General features: G+C 34.8%; 1 protein-coding gene across 2 annotated transcripts in view; it reads right to left on the minus strand.

Annotated features, from left to right (window-relative positions):
• Positions 1-24,171, minus strand: part of LOC145279781 (solute carrier family 35 member F4-like) — a 601,960-nt gene that overhangs the window by 52,903 nt on the left and 524,886 nt on the right. For both annotated transcript variants that reach the window (XM_080131107.1, XM_080131106.1), the window contains one exon: positions 4,308-4,608. In XM_080131107.1, coding sequence (XP_079987233.1) covers positions 4,308-4,608 — 301 coding nt within the window. The remainder of the gene's footprint in view (positions 1-4,307; positions 4,609-24,171) is intronic.

Genomic DNA, 24,171 nt, shown 5'->3' on the forward strand with positions numbered 1-24,171 from the left:
CCCCGAACTATACAGAGCCAGAGAGAAACCCCTGGAAAAAGGCCATATCAATAATGGCGTAAACTATGTTGGTTTTCGTGTCGAGGGAAATTGAAGTGGATGCAATATTGAGCCGTCACATCACCACAACTGCAACTACAGAAATACTACCAGCTGATTATGTTGAAGAAGTGGACGACACCTGGCGATTAAGAGTGATGTACTATTAGGATTGAAAAACGTTACAGCTACGCTGAATTCCAACCAGGAGCTAAAATGTCTCGATAATAGAATTTTTTTCAAATATCTCAAATTTAATTAATGATTACTTAAAGGATAGTCAAAGCAAAAGTTACATTAGCAATCAAGCTCCAAGCGAAGTTGCATTCCTGTATCTGTTCTGCAAGTACTTTAACTCATAGCACTTGATGTACATACTCCCGACTCCCGACTAATCAGAGAAGCAACAAAACCCCATCCCTTCACTGAGGTAGATACCGGAAAGCCTTTTACACTAATAGTTTCTCCCAGGGACTGCTAGACTTTGGAATTCCATCCCTGTTTCTTGTTTCTCTGACTGTATTAACCTCCAGAAGTTTAAATGTAATGGCTGCCCAAACTCCTCACATAGTCCCCTGTAGACATGTTCTAAATTAGCACCCCTCACGTCAAGTGACAATACACCTGTTGGGGTGAGATGGAGTAAAAAAAAAAAAGAAGATTAATCATTATTTACATGAAACGAGTATTGCTGATTCCCAGCAAGATGAGGGCAAAAATGTGCCCTCGTCTAACATGAAAAATATTGCACTTTTTAAGAACATTTATTTGCTTTTCTTCACCAATACAAAAGATGTGATTAATGTCATGGTTTATATTAAAATCATACTGATATGAAAGGGAGATTTCGTTGGGTAATTATTTCAACGTCTTCACTTGAGGAATATTTTGACAAATTTTAAACCAAATTCTGGAGAAATGGAAATTTTAACACTTTCCCGTAAAAAGAATATAACGGTGTCTCCAACTTCAACAAAACATACTGTGCACATAGGTTAACCGCTTGCTAAACTAGAATCATTTTGACCATACATATTCATACCATACTATATCCAGCCTGACATTTCTTGTAGTAAAGGACAATTTCAGATATACTTGGTAACTTTCATAAATATGTTCATTAACCGCTTGCTAAACTAAAATCATCTTAACGTTACACATGCACACAAACAGTCACCACCAGAAAACGCACATATAGAATTTCGAGTGTCATATGACCACCACAATATGATTAGGTAACAAGAAATCAGCAGCTTCCTCGACGTTGTCAACATGTTCAAATGAAATGAATTGACAGTTTTTCTGCTGAGAAAATTATCGTTGCAAAATCAAAAACATCTTTTATCAATTCCCCGAATGACATCAGCTTAGACAAGCTCCATATTTTTCAACCAAAGGTCAGAGCCGGGATTCAATAAATATAAAATAATCTCTTAAATCATGTTCTACGACTATTTGGTGACATTTATACAGACGTTATGATTATCTATGGCAACACTTCAAAGGAAATGACCAAGATTTTTCTGATTTTCTCTTCGCAGTTTTAAAACTCCTGTAAAACTTTTGTAATAAATACTCGTTTAGTTACACCAACTGCCAACAATTTCCCTAATTATCCATCTGTGCTTACAACTAAACAAAAAACTTACAGGATGGCACGATAAAACTGTCGCCATAGAAAAGTTGACATGATTCCATTTCCGTTTGATGAAGACCGGTTTCTTTTTTCTGTTATTGCAGAAAATCTACTAGTTGGCCAGTTGTATACAAATTCCAAGAGCAATGGGAGTCTTCTCTTATATCTGAAAGTGACACAATGTTCAACGAGCGGGATCGGTGATGCGCAGCTGTAAAACTCATGCACTCTACTGATCTAATTCATGACAACAGGACCATTGTCAGCACTCTCAGAATGCAAATCCGGACAGTTCAACGCTTCAGGGCACAGCTCAACGATGTTTCCGGCTAGTTATTATCTTTGGTGTGATTTATAATGATGACCACATCATGCCCACCTCAATCTTCGAAGTTGGCTTGAAAGTCAACGCCAAAGTGTACTTGGATGTGTTGAAGGGTGTCGTGATCTTCTGGTGGAATCATGTGGCTGCTGGCAGACGCTTGCTGTGGCAGCATGACTCGGCACCGCCCCACAAGTCTAAAAAGACATAGGCTTGCTTCAGAAGGAGTGCTAGGACTTTGTACCCTTCTCTCACTGTGCCCCTCTTTCCCCGATTTGAACCCAATTAACTACTTCGTGTCGCTTGCGTGACACTGCTGTCCGAACTTTCACCTTCCGGTTACCACTTGACGCGTCTTCTCTCCACTCCAAAACGAACTTCTGCAACTTTAGCTTTTCTCTCCCCTTCTCCGACTTTTCTCTTCTACAAATACAACTTCTCTGCTCGCAATCTAACTTCAGAATGCCTTCCTTCCCCAAATCACTCCTCTTTTATTTCCAATCAGGAGCATCTCATTTGCATACCTCGTGGTCACCCTGTAGGCATATAAAGAAACAGGGCAGCCATTTTTGTTTCTTTCTTCTTCATTATGAACACGAGGTAAGCCACACAAAAACGCGGTCGGTCGTTCTTGTTTCTTTTTTTCTTCATTTACACCACACTTCGTTTGGTCGTACGTCGAGAACATCACCAACAGGACCTCCCACGACACCAAAGTCAGCCTGATCGCCGTCATCTGCCGAGTATTCGCCGCGTTCCCACCGGCGATTGTGGAAAAGGCATGTTCCCAATTCTGGACCCGTATCGAGGCGGTGATTTAGGCTGAAGGCGACTACATTGAATAGATATCAGTTCTACTACATAATCAAGTTACCTGAATTGATTTTCTCAATAAAAGTTTTAAAACAAAGCTGTATTGTGGTTTTCTTTAGGGCGACACTTTTATCGTTCCACCCTGTATGAGCAGAATTATTGTAAAATGTAAGTCAGACGTTCTATAATTCACTATATAAGTCTCAAATGTAAGTGATCACACTTAAGAAACACATTGTTGTAGAAAGACAGCAGTGTAGGCTCGCAGGTTTTTTTTAAAAAAAAATATTGTTCGAATACATAGATAAATGAAGTCTTTATATTAATAAAACAAACTATAACTAATATTAAGTGCTAACGCATTTGGAACAAATAAAATCGTTTCCAAATTCTTTGGAATAGCTCAATCTACAGTAAGATCCACTATGCGCGATTGAAAGTCAAACACACGCCTGACTTTCCGAAATATATAACATCACAAATATGCCACCTGAGCACATGACGTAGGTAAGAACATAAGGACATATTACACACACACACACACACACACACACACACACACACACACACACATATATATATATATATGATTGCAACGTCTTGTCAGACGAGTGCCACTCCCCCAGGCACAATGTCCATGAGCCCAAATGCCTGAGAGAGTATCTATACAAAGATGATGTTACAGAGTTTTAGCTTTGTACGACAGCTAAGTTTCTCTCTCTCGTTTCAATATGCTGAGATCCAGCAACAAGCAAAAGCAAGATAGCCAGCACAAGTTAAACTGCAGACCAACTTAATGCGGGTACTGGTCTCCCGCTTTATGTTTTTTTAAATCAGATATTTGCTTCTCCTAGAAAGGTTGCTTTCACCACGACTTACGGGAGTCCTCTCAACCCCAACACACACACACACACACACACACACACACACACACACACACACACACATATATACATACACACACAAATATAAACGGTGCTAGTTGGCCGTTGACCCCGAAAAAGGGTTCGTTCACCCTTTGGAAGGTCTTGCTTTTAATCCTGATTATACATACACACTCATGTATTGATTCACTAACGTGAAACTGCATGGCTGGTTCCACCATAAGACCTTAAGTTGCTTTAGTGTGAGTCTATCCGTTACATCTCTGCATTGTTCTGCCTTCTGTAAACCTATATTTATTTTATGTAAACATTGGTTCAAGCAAACTACTTTAACCTCTTATTGTTAAAATATTTTCCTAGTAATAATTGTATTATTGTTTCACTTAGATATAATCATAATTCATTTATCTAATTTTTTTTTTATTGTAAGCACGTGAGTAAACATATTCGATTCTTCTCTTCAGTTTTATTGAATATATCGGATTATATAATTTAGTATACAGAAAAAATGGTATAATGATTTACTGAAATCAACGTGAAATGTTGTGCCATCAGAAATCCCACGTTCGCAACAAAAAAGGGACAAGACGCCATTGATTTTTTCTCTACTCACCTACATAACTGTTTCAGTTCTACGGATCCCCTGGCTACTATATACGCGATGGTTATGTATACCGGGTAGAACACTACCATCCACGACGTGTAGAAGTAGACCACAACGAGTGGTGCGCTGAAAGAGTCCGTGTACGTGTTTTTACCAAAGTGGGTGAAACCCACCCAAACTGCTCCCATTGCAATGGTGATTATCACTCCGGAAACAAACTGTTTCTGCGTATGCGTGCACAGGCAGTTGCGTTTGTAAATTTCTGTCGTCGGTGTTGAGTTGGTCTCTGTGTTTGTTTGATTTGAGCTTCCTGCAAAGAAAAAAGAGAAAGTCGTAATCACAATGAATCAATGAATCAATATATATATATATATATATATATATATATATATATATATATATATATATATATATATATATATATATATATATATATACTAGCAAAAGTGCCCGTCGTTAACTGGGTTCAAAAACAGCCTACAGAAAATGGACTCTGATTTATGAAAGTATGATAGGTTATGAAAAGGAAGGGTTGTAAATTTGGGTTGAATTTGGGGGTATCAAAACCAAAGCAAAATATGATGAAAGTAAAAATAAAATAGATAAACCCCATAATTTAGGATACCATACTTGTTCACACTGAAACACTTATCTCAATATTCTGTGGAACTATATTAAAAAAACCTTGTTAAACTTTGTGACATAGGTGCGAATGAACACCCCATAATTTTATTATACCATATTTCTTCAAACTAAAACATAATTATCAAAGTATACTTACGAAGATAGATATGAAAAGTCATTATTAAAGTGTGTGCCTATTTCCATTCTATGGAGGCCAGGCGTGAACGCAGACCCCAAAATTTTATTATACCATCCCCATTTAAGTTAAAACATACTTATCTAAGTATTCTTATGTACTTCTATATTGAAAACGTTTTTTTTTTTAATTTTTAAATTTTTTATTTCCATACTTTGTGGACCAGGCGCGAACGCAGACCAAACAATTTTAATGAACCACTGTTCTGCCAGATCAAACATACCCATTCCTGTGTCTCGATACATCTTCTATCATTATATGTGATCAGTTTTCTATAATAGTCAACCATATAGGAGCCTATTCGTGACCACACACACACACACACACACACACACACACACACACACACACACACACACACACACACACACACACACACACACACACACACATTCAGCTTTATATTATATTATATTATATATTATATATATATATATATATATATATATATATATATATATATATATATATGTATATATACGTACGTAGAGCTAGGTAGTAAGTTATAAAATAAATTATGCATAAGCCTGATGAATCCTAGCGTGGATGAAACGCGAAATATTCTGTGTAGCTTAATTGCCATATATATTTTAGAACTTACTATATCTATATGTATATGTGTGTATGTGTGTGTGAGTGTGTGAGTGTGTGTTTTGATACATTTCTTCAGGTCCATCTTCAGAGAGTAAAATACGTGTTGTTGTTGCTGTTGTTAAACGCACGAGGTGTCGACGAACTCTTTTTGCTTTAAAGGTATAAAAATTGGTATTAAAGCTCTTAGAATCAGGAAATGAAAAACATTGAATAAACAGATAAAACTGTTTTAAGAACACAATAAAGATATTTTATTAAAAGAAAGACGAAAAATGCGATCCAATTTCTTTCTTTTTTTTTCTTTTCTTAAAGTTGAACATTTCTTATTTATTTAGGATCAGATCAGGTCTGTCTTTAGAAAGTGAAAGGGTTCTATTGTCTGTTTTTTTTTCTTACAAGTTTTTTTTTATATGGAAGTCACCACTTATTAAGGCCCGGCAGCCACTCGAGGATAAGGGTTATTGCGTGTACAGTAATCAATGGGATAGTATCGTAGGAATCGTTAGTATTGCCGATTTGATAAAGTGTCTTACTTAAGCGGACGGTTCATCAGGAATTTGTTTATGTTGTAGTCAGGTGGGAAACAGGCAGACGGAAGAGAGTTCCACTGACATGCACTTCTAAGAAAGAAGCTTTGTTCATGGAATCTACGTTTTCGTTTTGGCACAGTTAAAGAGTGGAGAAAAATTTTGGCAATGGTTTCCGCTAGACGGGTCTTTATCGTGAAAGATTGGCAAGGGGGGGGGGACCAGGGATTGGAGTTCAGATGAGCACTTGCCATAGAAGTAACGATAAAACAAAGACAGGCTTGCAACGTCTCTTCTCTGGGAGAGAGGTTGCAGGTAAATCCTTGTGTTGTTATAACCAGGGTATGCTGCTGCTGTTTTTGTTAAACGCACGAGAAGTCAGCGAACTCTTGCTTTGGAGCCTTTTTGCGCTTGTTCGCTTTAAAGGTATAAAAAGTGATTATATATATATATATATATATATATATATATATATATATATATATATATATATATATATATATATATATAATCACATAAAATAAATGATGAAATATCGGTGTTTCTTTGAATGATTGGGTTATATATGAAATAACTTCCATTTTAATTGTTTTGAGTGAACTAAGTTACATTTATCACTTTAACTCTCTCTCTCATTATATGATGTTCGATCGTAGAATCTTATTTTATACGGTGTTTATCACTTTCTCTTTTAACCGTACCCCCTCTCTCTATTTATTTGCAATCGCAGGCAATAAAGAAAGAAAAGAATAAAAAGATTGAAATAATCCATTATAAACGAAAGGGAATATCAACATGGTATTTATGTTTTTTAATGCATATATTTAACAAGAAAGGGGGAAACAGAGGAAGAGAAACACGGCAGACGTATAGTGAGCAGAAAGAGAAACTTTGGGTATTTCTTTTTTTTAGTTTTATATTTAACTGGTTTTGCAAACTCATATTTCAAACAATCTAACTCGATATCAGTGTATAAGCCAACGATCCACACTAGTTTCTAGCATTTCGACCTTTTTTACGTTTTTCCTTTTTAACTGCAGGCAACACCTTTTCTATATTTAAACGAGCTTTATTGGAATCATAAAATGATTACAAGCGCATATATCCAATAAGTTGACCTTAACTCGACAAACGCATTGTTGTGAAGGCACTTAATCCATTTCGCATTATGAGCAAACTGGTCAGCGTTATCTACTTTGTTAAGTACATTCATACAACAGGTTGAATGCCGGTATACTTAATCTCAACACGTCAGAAATATTCACATAAATGCCAACGTCTTAAGACTATTAATAACGGTCAATCAACGAAAAATAATGACAACGTTTTTATTTTTAAACCGTAGTAACAATCAGCGTGGAAACAGAAATAGAAGCTCACTTGCCGGCGTTGACTACGGGCATGTCGTGTTCAAGTTCTATCGGATCTGTAAAGTTATTTGGGAAAGGTATGCGAGGTAATCGTTAAAGATCACGTCCATCGAACAAGATGGCAGCTTGATGTCGGGTTTATGTAAAAAGCGAAACCTGAGTGAAAATGAAACGAAATACAAAGCATTTTTGTAATTTACGAAACTATTTTATTTCGAAAATGTAATTCTTTCACGGTATTTTTCGTAAATTTATATCAAGTAAAGTATTGCGCAATTATTTACGAAACCATTTTATCTTTAAAATGTATGTCAAATGTCCCCGACACACACACACACACACACACACACACACACACACACACACACACACACAATTCACCCAAAAAAGTATTTTGAAAATGTAATTTTTCGCTTGTTTTACAAAAAATATTTCGTTCAGAAGTTCGTGTTTAGTTTCAGCTCCACTCAGATTTCGATTTTTACATAAAACTCGAGCCCAGGTAGTCATCTTCTTTGATGGACGCGATCTTTAACGTTTATCGATATGCGAAAAAATAAAAAAAAATAAATAAAAAATAAAAATACACAATTCGAAACTTGTAGACAAATCAATTTCTCTTGATGCTATGTGATTTTATGAATTTATAACAATCTTATAAGGGTCTTTCCGACGAATCTGCCAACGAAGAATTTGGCCCTAAATAATTCTACTATAAATAATTGAACGGATCCGATATATTTTTTTCTTAACATCGAAAAAAATGGGGCGGGGGTGCAGATATTTTTGTATGAATTTTAGGATATTTATTAGATATCTGAGCCTGCATGAATTTATTATTGATAAATAATATATAGATTTTCTTTGGCCATCTTATGAAAAATACTTTTATTCGTTAAAAATCAGCATTAAACACAGGACACACACATTAAACACAGAGTACACACATTAAACACAGAACACACACATTAAACACAGGACACACACATTAAACACAGAGCACACACATTAAAAGATAGATAGATATATAAAGAGAGGTACACTAATTTTAAAACATATTATCTTATTTTATTCAATTTAGATAAACAAAATTACTATAAGTCTCTACAATAAATTTACTGTTTCACTCTTGAAATTGAATAAAATTATATCTTGCTTTTTTCATTAAAAACCTTCGTAGAAATGTAATGGTTTTTACTTCTGGATATTATTAATGTGGAATTTACATGAAATATGGAAACCCCATATTTCATGTAAATCCTTTCCATAGCAATAACCCATTAATACATATGATTGAATAAGCATCTTCCTTCTATTAACGTACCCTATATTCTCCCCGAGAGTTCAATCACATATTTTGTCTACATATATTAAACCCACTATGACAGATATGCCATATACATGTATTATAAAATAAAAACTATACTCCTCGTATATCACAGAGATCAATGTAAATCTCTCAGTTTCGATATTTTATTTTTCTCCTAATGTAACTATCGCAAGACGTCGCATTCCTATTATGCTACCTAGCATCTTCTCTCCTCATTATGAAAGGCATTAGGTTTCTAAATACCATGTTATAAAGAGTTCTCACGTCCCCTATACCCCAATTGATATATATCCTCATTGAATAAATGAATAAATCTCTATATATTACTATATAGTTTTCTATCGTAATTTCTTTCTTTATATATATATATATATATATATATATATATATATATATATATATATATATAATGATTTTAAAATATAATTATATTAAACAATATATATACCGCTCCCCATGTGGGGGTACCAAAACCAAATTGGTTAAAATGGATAATTATTCCCAACTCGCATTTCGGTAAAAACGTACTTTCGTAAATAATTGAATTCATTCAAAAACTTATCGCAAAAACAAAAACAAATAACATCTCTCTCTCCCTCTCTCTCTCTCTCTCTCTCTCTCTCTCTCTCTCTCTATATATATATATATATATATATATATATATATATATATATATATATAAATTTTCAATCCATGGGCGATATTTAAAATAGGATGGCTCCTATGATTGATGAATTTACATCACTAAAATCCAGCAGACATAATTAACTGGGACTAACTAACTACTGGTAAGTTGAAATGGGATTGAAATTAAAAACTTGAAAAGCTATGCAGCATATAAAGACGAGCGTATGAAGAGGAAACCTATAATTTTGTAGTTTCTCCTCCTAATGAAAAACATGGGTTCATACCACAGAAAATAGGTTTAAAGAGCCAAGGAAGATGGAAAACACGGAGAGATAACACAATCTAGACTTATTACTCAAATTCCAGCACTCGTTATGAACAAGAAAACATTGATAAGCAGTTCGTACAGCACACACGCATACATACACGCATACATACACATATATACACGCATGCATGCATACAAACATACACATACATACACGCATACACACAGTGGTGATGGAAAGTACTCACGAGCCTCGGATATATGCGTAAACTTGCTGTCACTCAGAGTCCAGGGAACTAGTGAATAAAAACTACTACTACTACTACTACTACTACTACTACTACTATGAAATGGCCATTCGAAATTTATTGGATTCTTTTTTCCCTTTTTTTCAAAAAGTTCCCAAGACTATCTGTTTAGCTTCATTTTTTATATGGAAACCACTCTAGGCAAACATGAAGCTACTTGATGTAAGTAACTAAAACTATCTAATTCCCTTGCATTTGATGTAGATGAGTTATTTCCCTTGTATTGGATATAAATGACTTGTTTTCTTTTCATTTAATACAAATGAGTTTCCCCTTGCATTTAATGCTAATCTTCTGTACGTTTGATTAATTAACTTAATAATTGCTACTTATATTGCTTTGTCATAAACAGACGAATTCATCCAAGCTAGAAGACAAAACATGATAGTAGTAAAAAAAAAAAAAAAAGGAAATTCAACTGATCACAGGATGAAGTTTAAGGGGGAAGAAAACCTAAGTAAATCATGAACATGAAAACTAAAGTAATGCCAATAATTTTAGGGGCATTGAGGAAAATTCCTGGAGCAAAGTAATTAGAACACAAACGTATTGACAAACCGTGAGACTAATGAGAACAGATAACATATTATTGAAATAAAATGACATCGGAGCTAAACGCAACGTGAAGTAAAGATGTTAACATGTTTAGACGAACCCATGTGGGCTGAGAAAACTAAAGTTAATAGAGTCTGCCAATACGTGAAACCAAAACATAACATGCAAAGGAAAGTGGTTGGAGAGAAGCTGAGGCGATTGATAGACTGAGGAACGATAGCACCGCTAAGACAAAAACCGGAAGTGATTGAAAAGTACTGAAATAGTCATGACTTATTGCCACTTGGATTTCAAAGGGGAATTACTGTCGACTATCAGTGAGAAATCACTGGTAACAATTGGTCTAAAAACTCCAAGTAAGTTAAAATAGTGATGGAATACTAAGAATTCTGGAATACTTGCTGTTACTCAGACCTCAGGGAATACCATCGAGTTTTATAAGCGATAAATCATTGATAACAACTGCTATACACATTTTTGTTTGTGTTATTATTATTATTATTATTATTATTATTATTATTATTATTATTATTATTATTATTATAATAATAATAATAATAATAATAATAATAATAATAATGATGATGATGATGATGAAATGAGATCTTAGAATAAACAAGCAAACCAGTGTTGCAAAAGATTCACACAAAAACATTTCCTATCTTAAGTATCTGACTACACAAGAGTGGCAGTTATAATAGCTGGAAAAGCTAATTAATTAATCAATTGATTAATCATTATTATTACTGAATAGGAGTTTTCACACAATACATCGTCAAAAAATTCTCCTTGAGAACAACCTATGGTGTTCTCTGGAGTCTAAGTGACAAGTCTTTATTATTATTATTATTATTATTATTATTATTATTATTATTATTATTATTAGTAGTAGTAGTAGTAGTAGTAGTAGTAGTGGTAGTAGTAGTATTTACTCCAGATACTTTTCACACACGTCATTATCAGTGATTGCTCATTGGCAATAGCAAGTAGTACTCCCTGGAGTCTGAGTGACAAGATTTCTCAGATTTTCAACACTTTCCACCTCTCTCGACATTTGCTGCAAATTATTTTGCATTATCACAACAGCTGCCTAGATTAATTTATCGCCGGCAACGACGAGTGGTATTTTCTGGATTTTAGTGGCAATAAGTCTCCTCAAGGTTCAACTATTCTGGGAACCCTTTTAGTAGAAGTCTGATTGCTATCTCCTACTAGGTTTTGTAATCCTTCTTCACCCCTGTCTCAACCACCTTGTGTGGCATCAGTCGAGACTGGTATCAACATTTGCTTTGTTTGTGTACGCGTTTCAGGGTGTCAGTTTATAAGATTCTATTTTCAATGGTGTGATAATGAATTGTAAACCGCTATAATAAAATGTGATGATAAAGCTTAACAGTATTTAATGACTCCGATTTTAACTAATACTCTACTGAGAAGTGTAAGTATCCTTCATTAAATATATAACGAATAATAAGATAATAATAGTAAGAAAAAATCGTGGCATCAACCACACAATGACCAGGAAAGATCGAAAGATCGTTGTCAATGAGATATCAATTGTAAACGGATGTTGCAAAGATGTAAAGTGATTTGCAAAGAAAGAAGCAAAGAATACTGGAAATCTGGGGAGACTAACTAGAAAGATATCGGAAAAACCAATGCCAACAATAGAATCATCTGGTTCACACGAGAATAAATGGATTAAGTAATTTTATTTTATTGTGGACTATTATCCTCATCTTTTCTTAGTTGTTTCACGACGTTTCGGCCAACTATTCCCCAGGCCTTCGTCAGGTGGTAACCGCGACGGATAGGAACTCTGAATCTCCTGACTGCATTCACTGCAATTACTGCCTTCCATAGTTGTTGTCATCTCACCACGTTTTGGCCAAGTAAGTCTCTGGCCGGCTTTTGGGTAGGATTGAAACCGCTATCTTCAGACAATTCTCACCTGAAACCGTAGAGATTCAACGTCTCTATCAACTGCACCACGGCCCTGAACGGCGATCAAGGTCGAATTTTTTGGTCTTATAAATTTATATTTATTATTTGATCTTCCATACCGAATGGCATATATTATTTTTTGGAGTTGATTGAGATGTGTATTATTTATTAATTTTATTTTATTGCGGACTATTATTCCGCAATAAAATAAAATTAATAAATAATAATCATCTCAATGAACTCCAATAAAATAAATTGATTAACAGCAATAACAAAAACGATGACAACAACGACAACCTTAATAATAATAATAATAATAATAATAATAATAATAATAATAATAATAATAATAATAATAATAATAAGAAGAAGAAGAAGAAGAAGAAAAAAAAGAAGAAGAAGAAGAGGAAGAGGAAGAAGAAAGAATGCTGCTTTACCGTAGGAAATATCGTCGGGGGATAAGTACTCGTCATCTGCGTGGAGGTATGGTGACATCTCCATTATCCATTCGGGCTTATTTTCTATTTGGACAGAACGAAAAAACAAAAAACAAAACAATCCTTTGTCTCCACAGACAAACCAACAATATGGTTTCCTTGCTACGGGTTTGAGGATAAGGTTTCCGAAGTTAACAGATCGGAATCTTATCATTATTGACCCGTTTTATTCTGCGTCTCCTCCGACCTTTTCTCCTCCCCCATCTTCTTGTAACTTCGATAAGATGATCCCTCGTTGCAATCATAATTCTGCTATTAAGAAATTCTTCCTGTTTCGATGTTTATAGATAATACTTCCTTTTTTTAAAGAGGAGCTCCATTTTGAACTCCTTTTTGATCAAGTCGCTCCTTGTTGGTTGATACATACAAATAGATATGAGGTAATTCATCCTCCCTATAATTAAGTATGTGTATATATGTATATATGTGTGTGTATAGCACCAATGTTTTAATGATGCCGGCAGGAGTACCGAGAGTTGTAGTGTTGTACTTGTGTGGCAGCGTGTATGTCAACGACGGGGCTGAAGAGACATTGTCGACACGTATCTATTTCATTGTTTTCAAACGTCTTGTATTTGTCCTTGCAAGTCGACACAAGCAATGTCGGACCAGGAGAAGTGCGGTTTGTGATTTCGGAAAGCTTGCTTCGCTTTAAACTCGTCATCTCGAAGGCATCGTTTCAGAGGCTGTTTGTTGTTTCCTGTAGAAGTCCAGCCATACAATGTACATAGTAAAACTATGCGCGACCTTATGTGAGAATATGTACGTTTATAAGCATGTATGCATCTATAATTTTACATAATTAAAATTATGTGTGTGTGTGCGCGCCTGTGTGTGTGTCTGTGAGTGTGTGTGTGTGTGTGTGTGTGTGTCTGTGAGTGTGTATGTGTGTGTAAGAGAGTGACTAAGCTGCTTTGCAGACAATAATTCACCAAGGTTAATTAAATCCTCCTTTGTAGCGAACTGTTCTAGATATAAAAATAGTAACAGTAGCAACGTTCTTTTTATTAACAGTAGTAGTAGTAGTAGTAGTAGTAGTAGTGGGTCAATTTGATCCCGGTATTACCAACATCACACGAAATTGACATCAGCTGTTTATCGCAAGGTAACGCTTGCTTGTTTTCTGCAAATCGATGGGTTTAAAAAATCCGCCCGACACTTGTCTTAAATCGCTATTCATCTTTGGCGTATTCACGTCCATTGTGAAATAAACATGAGAACAAGCAGGAAAATGCCCGCTCAATTCGTATTTATGATTGAGTTTTGAAAATGCCACTACAATTGGAGTCTTAGAAATCAAGGTGCTCCTCCTAGTAATATGAGATAGATATCCGAGTGATCAATAAAAGTTCTCCTTTATCTCTCAAAACGCTGAGTTAGTAATGGAGTAGAGAACATTTTCTTTTTCCTCCATTAACTAATTAACTGTTATCTTATATTTTTATTGTGGCCTCTTGGTCTTGTTCGAATTTCAGGACAAGGATTTACCTTGTCTGGTGGAGTATCCAGCTTAGTACTGTCATTTGAGACAATATCACTAATAGAAGATGTACGATTCCTCATATGTTAGTGTGTAGCTATGTTATTTTGAATATTTGGTCAAGGTTTACTCCTGTACAGACAGATATTAGATATTCGCAGGCATTAAAATTCTCACCTTACATATCGACCACTATTATATTGTAGTTAATTGTTACAATATGAATTTCAAAACTGTCTCTTTTAATAAGTTTTTTTAAGCATTATTAAAGAAACAGGAAAAACTAATGCTTCTTGACACACACACACACACACACACACACACACACACACACACACACACACATATATATATATATATAATATATATATATCGCTTTCTTTGGTTAAATTCACAGACAGAATTTTTTCATCTCTGTCTATTTACACAGAAATTTTTTTGCGCTTCTACACTATTAGGACAAAATTTCGGAAATCATAAAACTGAATTTCACATGAAAACAATTGTATCTAGGTATTCCTCATATTTTAAAAATGATTATATCCAAAAATTACGAAAACCGATAAGGCAGAAAATTATTTATTAAAAGAAATAAAAAATAGAATTTGATGAAAACGATCGTAAGACACAGAAGAATTCAAAAGTGAGGCAATTTTCTGTTTCGATTTAAACAAGATGACCGCAATTATCACCCGCTAACACGATTAAAGTTGTTTTTTTTTACATTCAGTAATATGCAGGTAATTTCTACTGCATAACTTGGAAGCTACCATTGTAAATTATTAGAACTGACAAAAAACAATCAGTACAAACGATTTTTTTTAAATCTGAAAACTTCATTTATCGACTAAAAAAAAAAAATCTTCCTAAAAGTGTAGAAGCGGGAAATTTATTTTTTGAACCATTTATAAATTCCAACAACAACATGCATTCGGACTAACACAAACTTGGAAATTTCTTTATGCATTTTGCTAACTCCTCTCCTCTGACGAGAAGAAAAGTATTTATTCGAAACTCCGCGGATTAAGGACTTTCACCTCGATTTGTGTTTCCTTCCTGAATAATAACATATTTTATTTAAACTATGTACTTATATATATATATATATATATATATATATATATATATACAGAGAGAGAGGGAGAGATAAAGAGAGAAAAGAGAGAAAGAGAGAGAAAGAGAGAGAAAGAGAGAGAGAGAGAGAGGGGAAAGAAGCATTAACTTTTCCTTTGATTTCATTTTACTTCAATCATCTAAAAAACATCAAAGCGGCTTTTTTCTAGAGTTTAACACTTGATCTCTATCCGAGATAATGAATATTCGAGCATTCCATTAAACTTCCTTTACGCCTCAAATGTTAGTTGGTAAAAAAGTTGAGAATATTCATTTTCCTCTCCTCAATTAACGAGTTAAATATGTTATACTATATCCTTATTGCGGTCTCTTGATCTTACAGGGTTTTAAGACAAGAATTAATCTAGTCTGGTTCAATATCCACCATTCTTAGTAAAAGCCAGTGTGGGTTAGTCTTACCGAGGCGATTTTATATGGGCTGCGAATAATATGTTATTTTGAATATTTAGTCAGGATCTACTCGTAGGAAATTTATCCCCATGAAAGGCTGTCCTGACAAACCCCTGTACAGAGCAAACTTAGACACTTGACAATAGTGTCTAGTGGCATTAATATTTCCTCATATATATATATATATATATATATATATATATATATATATATATATATATATATATATATATATAGTAAGTTATAAAATATATATGGCGATTAAGCTACACTGAATATTCCGCGTTTCATCAATTCTAGGATTCTTCAGGCTTAACTTACTAACTAGCTCTACCTACGCATTGAGCATTGTTGAAGTAAATACTTAAAGTTTACGCATAAATTTATACTTTCGTATATTAATTTATATGATTAAATGAAGTAGTTATATATATATATATATATATATATATATATATATATATATATATATAAAATATAAGTTTAGCGGTTAAAGTTAAATTCTGAAAATCAAAATATAGACACATATATTCGAGTTAAGAATTTATTGTTTGAAAAGAGGAAAATAATTTTGATTTTCAGAATTTAACTTTAACCATTACAGTTATATATTACTCTATTCTTAAATATTGAGCTTCTCCTTTTTGACTAGGATCACACTGAAAGTATTACCTCAAGTAATATCTATCAGGATATTTCACCTGCTTTTAATCTGTGCCCTATCTAGCTTATATATATATATATATATATATATATATATATATATATATATATATATATATATATATATATGTATGTATTATGTATATATTTATATGTGTGTGTGTGTTTATATATATATATATGTTTATATATGATGACATGATGACAGTACAATAAAAAAAATAAGCTTAAACCAGGCCTAGAGACAAACAAATCCAACTTGCCTCCTCCTTTGAGGCTTGCATTCACTAACATTCGTGAGCTTAGAACTAATGTAGCTGATGTTGAAGCATTTCTCCTAACAAATACCCCGGATATCTTAGCACTAAGCGAGACTAACCTACACTCCTCAATCCCCTCTAACTACTTTAATATGCCTGGCTATCTCCCATTCTGCCGTAAGGACTCTAACAGACATATGCACGGACTTGGAGTCTACATTCGTAGCACCCTCCCCCTAACTAGAGAAACAAACCTAGAAACGGACGATCAAGACTTTATGTGCTTTAGACTAAACATACAACATAACATTAGCTACTTTTATTTTCTCTAACGCTCTCCCTCGACCCAGGACTGCACCATAATAAACAAACTCTCTGACAGCATAGACACAGCACTCTCCCTCGACACTAGCGCACAAGTACATGTATTTGGTGACTTTAATGTTCACCACAAAAACTCGCTTGGATTCTCTACTCACACAGATGCAGCGGGCAGCACAACACACAGCTTCGCTATATCTCACTCCCTATCACAAATGGTTACGTTTCCAACCCGTTTCCATGACCAGCAAGAACAACACGCATCACTTCTAGATCTGTTTCTGACCAAGTTTCCCGAGGATTGTATAACAAATGCTGACAGCCCACTCGGGAACGTTGATCATGCAGTGATAATGGTCGAAATCGCCCTAAACTCTAGACCCAAAACTGAAGAGCCAGTGCTCAAAACAACGAGATATTATAAAAAGGATGTCTGGGAAGCCATCAAAAATCTTATCAGAGATGCCCCATGGGGAAATATTTTTTCTCTTCCTGCTGAACACTGCGCAAATGAGACCACTGAATGGTTCAAAACAGCAATTGAAGCACATGTTCCCATGCGGAAATTTTATAGCAAGCCCCACTCTCCCCAATGGTTTACTTCTACTTGCGCAACTGTCATTGCTCAAAGAAGCTAGAAGGAACGTTAAGAAAGAAATAGCGACAGCTAAGAGAGAATTTACTGAAACCATTAAAAAACGCATCGAAGCACAAAAATTAGGAACTCGTGACTTCTGGAAAATCTACAACAGTGTAGTAAATAATGGGCAATCAATAATTCCTCCACTAACCAACAATCACGAGGTTGTTTGCTCAGCAACCGACAAGGCTAATATGCTTGCCAGCCGGTTTGCCTCAAACTCCACACTGGACTATTCCAACCACCCCCTGCCTGACTTTCCTTTGCGGACAGATGCCACGCTAGACGATCTAAAAATCACCCCTGATCAGGTACATGCTATCATAAAACACCTTGACACTTCAAAAGCATGTGGACCTGATATCATCCCAGCTGTGCTATTAAAAACGTGCTCAGCCGAAGTAGCTCCAGTTCTCTCCAAACTCTACAACAAATGCCTTAATGAATCATGCTTTCCGGGCTGTTAGAAAATTGCTTCTGTGGTACCAGTATTCAAGAATTCTGGCGAAAGAACTGACCCATCAAATTATCGCCCCATTAGTCTCCTCCCACTTTTCGCCAAAATATTTGAGACCATAATTAACCATGCTCTAGTCTGTCACCTTACAGATGCTAAACTTCTGACTGACAAACAATATGGATTTAGACAAGCCCGTTCCACAGCAAACATCCTCACTGTAATCTCTGAACGTATATACCATTCACTGGACAAAGCAGGGGAGGGCAGAGCGGTAGATATATCTAAGGCTTTGGCAGGGTATGGCATGAGGGTCTCCTGAGGAATATTAAATCATACGGCATCACTGGTAGAATACTTAACATAATTAAATCCTTCTTAGATAGGAGAAAAATCCAGGTTGTCCTCGACGATGGTACATCTAAACAGTGTGATATAAATGCTGGAGTGCCTCAGGGGTCTAACCTTGGACCTCTATTGTTCCTAATATTTATTAATGACCTCCCCGACAAAACTGCCTCTTAGATAGGTATATATGCTGATGACACCACACTCTATAACAGGCGTGACAGGAAAACAAATGAACACATAACTAAAGAAATGGCAAAAACACTAGAGGATGACCTCCAATCTGTAGTGGAATAGGGACAAAAATGGATGGTCACATTCAATGCTGCCAAGACTAAACTGGTTTCCTTCAATAATTACAAAAAACCTCTGCCACCAATAGCAATGGCCAGTGACTCCCTGAGAGTATATGTTTCAACTGCTTGGCCTAACGTTCACAGGAAACATGAGTTGGAACAATTATATTGAAAACATTGCCGTGCTAGAAAACTACTGACACCTGAAAGTATCCTGTACCTCTATAAGGCCACTATTCGCCTATGTATGGAGTATTGCTGTCATATTTGGGCTGGTGCATCTGCTGATAGTCTCTCGCTCCTAGACAAGGTTCAAAAGAGAGTCGCCAATCTGATGGGCCCTGATCTGGCATCTAAGCTTCAGCCTTTATCCCATCGACAAAACGTTGCATCCCTCTGCCTGTACTACAAGTATTGGTGAATGATCTGACGAACTGCAGACACTTGTTCCCCCACGACGTAGAAACCCTCGACAAACCCGACAGCCAGCTAAATCCCACCCCCACACAGTAGAGATCCCTAGATGTAGAAGATCTTTCTACTCCAGTAGTTTCTTCCCCAGAACCGCTAGACTCTGGAATTCCATTCCAGGTCCTTGCTTCCCCAACTTTACTGACATGGAGAAGTTCAAGTGTAACGTGAACCGACATCTTGCTGCCCAAATCCCAACATAGTGCCCCAGTAGTTGCTGCTCCTGATAGTAGCCCCCTACACCACAGTGGCAATGTGCCTTGTTTAGGGTGAAAATGTAATATATATATATATATATATATATATATATATATATATAGAGAGAGAGAGATATATATATAGATATATATAGGTATATATACGTACATAAAAATATGTATATATATATATATATATATTTAAATAAGGGAGTAGTCACCAACAATGTGTATTTTTTAACATTATTTTATTATTCCGTGTCTTAGTTTTTCATTGAGAATTATGTTTGGATCATTGTAATAATGTTTTTAAGTCATTGAAATCGTTTACGCGCGTTTCAGACGGTCTGTGATGCGTCCTCGTCAGAAATTATATATATATATATATATATATATATATATATATATATATATATATATATATAACGAGGATAGATAGAAAAAGAGTGTAAATTCAATTCTATAAGAGGAAACTTATCGGGATAATATAAAGCTCAGAAAATTTCAATGGAGGTTAAAGTATATATATATATATATATATATATATATATATATATATATATATATATAAAGTAAGTATATATATATATATATATACTTACTTTATATATACATATATTTACTTTAACCTATCGCAGACTTAGCACCTACATTATCCAACTTCTAAAAAGTTTATAATGACAAAAGAGAATTCATTTATATAAGGATGGGGGAAAAAAGGCCTTAACTAAAATTGTTAAATAGAAATAGACTTAGCACTTGCATAAACAGATTTTGCAAAAGTCTTCAATTTTAAAACAGAATTTAACTACATAAGGATGAAAAGAGCAAACCTTAACTATATATATATATATATATATATATATATATATATATATAGAGAGAGAGAGAGAGAGAGAGGAAGAGAGAGAGAAATAGAGAAAAGCATATATATATATATACATACATATATACATATATATATATATATATATATATATGTATATGATGAGTCACAGGAAACGTATGTCTTTAAAACGCTCCTTGCTCCTTCAGTAAGGGATAGAGAATGAGGAAGGTCTTTAAACCAGCTTAAGATGTCGTTCATCTTGTTGTTATTTGTTTATCTTTTACGTTGAATTTTGCTTTAGTTCATTATTGATTTTGAATTGCTTTTTATTTTCAGTTCATGTGTCCCGTGACTTACACAGTACTGATTTTATATTCCATACATTGTGTAGAGTAACAACTTTGATTTTGTCCCTTTGTTTAAAAGAATTACGTAAGCTTTGTGTTTGTCGGCTGCCGATAGTTCTTTCTTCTTTGTGAAGCTGGATATCATCAAGTGCTGATAGCCGGGCTGGGCGCGCCTGGTCGACAGAGGTCAAAATGTCAGGATGTCAAGATGCTGTGCAAGTATCTTTCTGTCTCTTGTTTTGCAAAACATTAAAATATCAAGAAGAAGGGTTCACAGGAAGGTACGATAGAAATTGCTATGCCGTATAGTTTGATCGGTCATCTTGTGACCAAACAACATCATTAGTGTTGATCTCCGCTTGAAGAAATAGATACAAATATTTATCACTCTTACAAATATAGTATCATAGAATTTGAAGTAACGTGAAAGCTAGGTATGATCAATACATAGCCAAGTGTCATTGTTTTTCTTGGATCTCTTATATAAGTTCACCTGCGTATCTGCATTATCAGTTTTCACCCACATAAAAAAGGAGATCATCCAATTAATGTTTTGTGATTAATCTGACGTTGTGAAAGTAATAACTTTACCCATTTTATAATGAATTGCTCCAAAATCAAAGTTTGTTTCCTCGTCGACTAAAACAGTAGAGTCTTACATAAATACATCACAAAAAGTTACATTTGATTTATGGACTTGAAGAATATTTGCCTGATCATTATTATTGAATACACAGTATTTATTTTTTTAACCAGAATTAAATTACTACATTTTTATATTCAAAGTGTAGTATCTGTTCTTCAGATGCTGCACTTCCATTTCTTGTTCTCTTTCGGTGGAGGATCAGTCCTTCACGACTGAGACAATTTTTTTATCTTTGTACCTTTCCTCCACGTTAAAAAACGACCCTGGTGTCTAACTCTGTCCCGTGGGGAGGCATTGTAAATAGGTACATTTTTATATGAATAATTAGAAACAGATTTGCTTTATTTTATGATTAGGCAATAACAATTATTTTTACAGAAGAAAAAAGAGCAATTTTGTTGTTGATAGTATTGACCCAGGGGAACATTTATTATTTTGAAATGAATATTATAGGCATTAATATGGAAAACACCGAGGAATTTCTTCGGGGATCCTGTTATTTATATAAAATTATCAAAACGTACTGCGGTGCTTCAAACAGACAGTAATAAGTTCTTTTTTGTCCGAAATATTTAAATCTGAGTTCATGCATATAATGCACGACAATTTATGTACGCATATGTATGTATGTATGTATGTATGTATGTATGTATTAGTGTTGGGACGATTAATCAGAATCAGGATCGGAAATTGAAAAAAATGGAACTTTTAGGACATCGGAATCGGTATCGGGATCGGAAAAAAATTGTGTCCATTAGGTTGACAATAAGGTTCTTGCGGAATTTTTAATTTTGATTTCAAATGACGTATTTTCAATATAATACCTTTCGTTATAACACCTGTACTTTATACATGATTTTAAAGACCATTTTTCGTGCTATCTAATCGTTTAAATTACACTGAAGCAATTGTCTTATTTAAAAACGTTGAATACAAGATGAAAAAAGCAAATTCGCACAATTTTCTTATTTCAATTCAAGCTAGGCCGAAAAGCTGCTGAAACAGCTACCGATATCAGCGAAGCGTTTGGTTTAGGACCACTACTGAACACACAGCACAATGATGGTTGAAGAAATCTCGTAGCGGTGATGAGAGTTTTGAAGATGATGAGCGTAGTGATCGGCCATCGGATGTTGACAACGATTAATTAAGAGTCTAAGTTGGTCAATCCACGCACAACTGTTCGAGAACTTGTTTCTGAATTAGACTAACGTATACGACGATTTCCAACCACTTGAGAAAGATTGGAAAGGAAAAAAAAATCTTGATAAATTGGTGCTTCACGAATTGAGTGACAACCCCAAAAAGCGCCGTTATGAAGTGCCATCTTTCCTTCTCTTACGCAACATAAGTGACCCGTTTCTGGACAGGGTTGTTACTTGCCATAAAAAGTGGGTTATTTACAAAAACCGGCAACGGTCAGCTCAGTGGTTTAACGCCGATAAAGCTCCACGACACTTTCTGAAGCCAGAGTTGCGCCAAAAGAAGGTCATGCTGATTTTTGATGATCTGCGACCGGCCTCATCCATTACAGTTTTTTCAATGCAGGTGAAACCATTACGGCGGAAAAGTACTGTCAATAAATGGATGAAATGCATCAGAAACTTCGACAACAACACACAGTATTAGTCAACAGAAAAGGCATAATTCTCCTCTACGACAATACCCAACCGCACGTTGCTAAACCAACTCTGCAGTGGTTGAACGAAACTGGCTACGAAACTCTGCCTCATCCGTCATACTCTCCAGCCCCCTCATATACCGACTACCACTTTTCAAGCATCTCGGCAATTTTCTGCGTGAGAAATACTTCAAAAACTTAAGCGATATCACAAACACCGCCAGAACACAAGATTTTTACGTTGCTGGCATAAATACACTTGTTTTGTGTTGGCACACATGTGTTGATTCTGACGATGCTTATTTCGATCAATAAGTTTTTGTTTGAGCCAAGATATGTTCATCTGAATTTAAAAAGTTACATACTGCAATAACTTCCTTGCCAACCTAATATTTTCCGATGCTCAACAACGATTTCTTCAATTATGTTTTTAACTTTTTCATTTGATTTTGTTTAAAATAGAATCTTCCGCCGCTATCAGCAACAATACAATAATAAAGATTTATTGATTTTAAATAACAGTAAAACTAAAATCTATGTATAGATCATCACCCGCAATTGTGTTTTTACGTGGAAAAAATATGCACATTTAACGTGCGTTTTTACGGTCTCGGGGGAAAATAGCAACTCTATACATTAATATTTAGAGAATTATATAAAAATTAAATTAAATTAATTAAAGATTAAATTAGAGATTTTATATAAAAATAATCGGAATCGGTAATTGCATCGGAATCGGGAAAAATATTGGAATCGTCTCATCGTGTTATGTAGATCTGTATATCTATAAATGTTAACGTGTGTGTGTGTGTGTGTGTGTGTGTGTGTGTGCCTGTGTCTGTGTGTCTGTGTGTGTATATTTCCCTACCAAACTACTCTGTCAATTTTCAGTCTACAGATTCGAGATTTAACATAAAGGGTAGTGAGATTTTG

The sequence above is a fragment of the Euprymna scolopes genome, chromosome 7 (assembly GCF_053919585.1).
Source record: "Euprymna scolopes isolate OS-2025 chromosome 7, ASM5391958v1, whole genome shotgun sequence".
Taxonomy (NCBI): domain Eukaryota; kingdom Metazoa; phylum Mollusca; class Cephalopoda; order Sepiida; family Sepiolidae; genus Euprymna; species Euprymna scolopes.